Source organism: Mytilus edulis, unplaced genomic scaffold (genome assembly GCF_963676685.1).
Source record: "Mytilus edulis unplaced genomic scaffold, xbMytEdul2.2 SCAFFOLD_1596, whole genome shotgun sequence".
Classification (NCBI taxonomy): Eukaryota; Metazoa; Mollusca; class Bivalvia; order Mytilida; family Mytilidae; genus Mytilus; species Mytilus edulis.
The window spans coordinates 17163-21237 of record NW_027268068.1 but is presented as its reverse complement, the minus strand read 5'-3'; the positions used below and the strand labels follow the sequence as shown (position 1 = coordinate 21237).

Here is a 4075-nt window from a genome sequence, read left to right as displayed (position 1 = left end):
TTGTGAATTCTAATAAGTTTGCCTTATAATTCATTGATTTTTTTTTCTATTATATTTCTTAAATGATTAACTCATTTTGAAACTTCATGCAAAATAATTTTAACAGTTTGAGCAATTAAATTTATTGCAGATATTATATTGAATAAATTACCAAACAAACATCGTCCTATTTCTAATCTTACAGCTTTTATTCAAGTTAACACTATATTTGCTGCATGCAATACGTTTCCTTTTAAAATATATGAGTTAACCAATAGATTGCCTGCATGCACATTTACGTAACTGAAAAGCGCGTGCTCTTTCAATGGTACAAATGACGCATGTCATTCGAAAAAGTTGACATTAATGTTTTAAATGCCATTTAAGATGATGTGAAAAATTAGTGTAGATGGAAACCTGGTTTTGAAGTTAAGGAATTATATTGTTTAACTACAGTGCTTTAAGTTGTATCGTGCAATGTCAGAAAATGTATTTCCAAAGGTGCAAGTCAACAACGAAGTGCAATATTTCAATAAAACAAAATGTGTTCTCCCGAAATTTTTAACACAGGTAATAGGAAAAGATACACAATCAGAACCGAATTTGCGAACAAGATCTTTGAAGAAAAAAAAACAGAATGATTGTATAAAAAAAAAAGTGCGAAATATAAGTTTTAATCTTCCTTTGGACGAAATGTCAAGATCTTCAAATGACTTGTTTGTTAATGGAATAAATAAAAAGTCTAAAACAATGCGATCTTTTGAAACAATAAAAGATAGACCTTTAAGCGACAGTCTTCCTTTTTATCGTAGAAAAAGCAGCGGTGCGTCAGTTTCATCTCACTATCGATTCCTTCTAGCTGATTCAAGAAAAAGCAGTGGTTCTTCAGTGTCATCTAACTATAGATTTCTTTCAGTGGATCGTAGAAAAGGCAGTGGTTCTACAGTGTCATCTAACTATAGATTTCTTTCAGCGGATCGTAGAAAAAGCAGTGGTTCTTCAGTGTCATCTAACTACAGATTTCTTTCAGCGGATCGTAGAAAAGGCAGCGGATCGTCATTTTCATCTCATTGTAGATCAAGACTTACAAGTGATGCTTCTAATGCCAGTTCTCGGAGTTGCTCATCATTTTACTCAACTGGATACTATAGAGTACCAATTATAGGTGCTCATGGTGTTGGAAAAACAGCATTAAAAGATCGGTTTATGAGTTCAGAGTACATGGCACCTATGCAATCAGATATCGGTAAGCTAATTTGTGTATCTAAATCAGAAAATTAACACAAATGTCGTCCAAAATGAGTTCAAATAATTTGTTTGTAATCAGCATCTTTTTCAAAAATAATTTTCATCATTCGCTTTTAACTATTAGACATGAAAACCTATATCATTAAATGAAAATTACAGTATATAGAAAGTAAAAAATGAAGAAAAAACATAGGAATCATGCAAAAGAAGACAGCAATTAAATGACCTAAATAAACATTGGCAGGACATCATAGAGTTTCAATAGTAGATAGGTGTTAATGCAATATGTCATATGCACAATCTGTAAAAGTACTGACGCAATAAGATAACAAAAATCAAAGTAATGCCATCAACACCACATTCTACAAATGATAAAAAGACAAATGACAACATCAATGACGCATTGTAACTCGTCTAAAACTTTTGTTAACATCTTACATTTGCAGATGAATTCGATGAAAACAAACTCACTATCGTTGTCGACAATGAGGAATCTACAATGGAATTTATTGATTTGTCTTCAATTAAGGTAAGTTTATAATTTTTTTCCCTTTTCATAGATATAGGAAGATGTGGTGTGACGGCCAATGAGACAACTCTCCATCCAAATAACAATTCTCCCTTTTTCTGAAACAATAGCATAACATCACAACATAGAAAACCACACGATACAATATCAATTGGAAGGCTTAACTCAATCAAAAAACGTAAATTAAAATGTTTGCTTTTTGGTATTATTAATGATGTTCTGTACCGTTGAACGATACTAGCTGCATTGTATACACATTCAGGCTGAGAAGATAACCTTTGTCTTACCGATTGAACATAAGGATGATAAATCAGATTAAATCAGTATTACTGTTTTTGTCAAGACTTTTAAGGAAAGCATAACATATTTTTGGATATACATTAGCTAACGTTTACTTGTTACATTTGGAAATTACACAGAACGATACCTACCTTTGGTTTGTCAGACATAAAAAAAAATATTTACTTTAATAAAACTGTTTGTGTGATAATTGAGTAGGTGAAGAATTTCATTGATACATAAAGAATTGCTTGATTTATTTCAACAGGAAGAGGGAAAACGGCAATGCTGTAATTAATATTCATGAATTGTTTCCTACAGGAATATGATCTACCAACAGACGCCCATGTTGTTGTCTTTTCTGTCCACGATAGTGATTCATTCACACAAGCACAGGGTTTTCTACAACATCTTCGAATCGAACTTGATAGTGACAGACCAATAATACTAGTAGCCAATAAAATAGATCTAGTCAGAAAAAGACAAGTTACCAAAGAAGGTAAGATGTCGACATTTTTTATGTGTTACATAATCATCATAATAAACGTTTTGTGAATCATATTCGTGGTGAATCTTTTTCATGTTTTTTGTGTTCTTCTCAGTTGGCGGGGGTTGGAGTTTCTTTGACACATTTCGCCTTTCCATTCATAACTTTATCATGTTCTGCTATCATTTGTTTTCAATGATTATGATAATTGTAAAAATATGTAGATATAAGAAGATGTGTTATGAGTGCATAGGAGACAACTCTACACATCCAAGTAACAATTTATAAAAGTAAACTATTATAGGTCAAGTGCAACACACATAATTTGTTTTTAATCTAACACAGTAAGTAAAATAGTTTACAAAAAATTACGATAACATGATAGACTTCAGTTTTAGATTCTGTTAAACATAGAATTTTAACCTTTGTCTTACTATTTTCAGATGCACTCCAGCTTGCTAAAGAATTCGAGTGTAAATACATCGAAACATCAGCTGTGTTAAACCTCAAAGTAGACGAACTTCTAGTGGGATTGTTGAAACAAATAAAATTAAAGCTAAATCCAGAAGCCATCGAAAAAGCAGCTATTTTGAAATTGGGAAAAGGGAAAAAGAATGCTACATTAAAAGGGCCAAAAAGACTTCTTTATAAAATCTTTAAACGTTACTCGAAACCTGTATCACAATGTGAAAATTTATTTCTTCTTTAATTTATTTCTTCTTTAGCTTGTAATATGTTAAGATGATGAATTATATCATTATGTTAATTAAGCATTACTCAATTCCAGTATATTTCAACGATAACATGCAGTATTATATAGTCACGATACAAGTAGATTATGTGATTGAGCGCAATATAAACATCAATAAACATATTTCATTAAAGAATATAATCATATCATTAATTCTTATTCATCATACAAATACTATTTGTAAAATATAATTATCTGATTAAGACTTCTGGTAAAATGGTAAACATGTTTGCATTTAAGTGTCATATCGTTTCGATCTAAACGTTATCATACACAAATTGATGTCATTTACCGTGCCTTTATTTTTGTATTGTTTAAGAAGACTTATAGATTTATGTTTCCCTTATATAACTTAACATAAAGTGTGACAACTTATAAAATGTTTGGAATGTTATCACTGCCTTTCAGTGTCGTTGACTATTTGTTTAATCAAATGTTGTTACACATGTTTCATGTTGCATTGCAATATTGAGCACCTTGAAATTGTTATTCAAGATTGTTATACTGTTTATTATATTGTTAAATTATTACGAATGCAAATATAAGGCATCCAAACTGTTTCGTTTTGAACACCATTAATAATTCTTAGAAACACGAAACGTCAGAATTGTAACGGAGTAATTCATATCATTTAAGCCTTGTATCTTGGATCTTTATTAAATATATACAAAATAGATTTGATATTTACGTTATCTGAAAAATAAAGTCCACAGTAAATATACTTATCGCAGATGATGCAGTACGTATTACCTTCAATGGACTTACCTAGATATTAAATTAAGATTAAAATGCGATAGTTTGG

The 4075-nt window shown here is 30.6% G+C and overlaps 1 protein-coding gene across 1 annotated transcript; it reads left to right on the top strand.

Annotated features, from left to right (window-relative positions):
- The first annotated feature begins 672 nt into the window (after nucleotides 1–672).
- Nucleotides 673–3231, top strand: LOC139506743 (GTP-binding protein Rit1-like). The gene is made up of 4 exons (XM_071295530.1): nucleotides 673–1225; nucleotides 1674–1756; nucleotides 2357–2534; nucleotides 2966–3231. Exons 1-4 carry the CDS (start codon nucleotides 673–675, stop codon nucleotides 3229–3231), a joined length of 1080 nt encoding a protein of 359 aa, XP_071151631.1.
- Nucleotides 3232–4075: the final 844 nt, after the last annotated feature.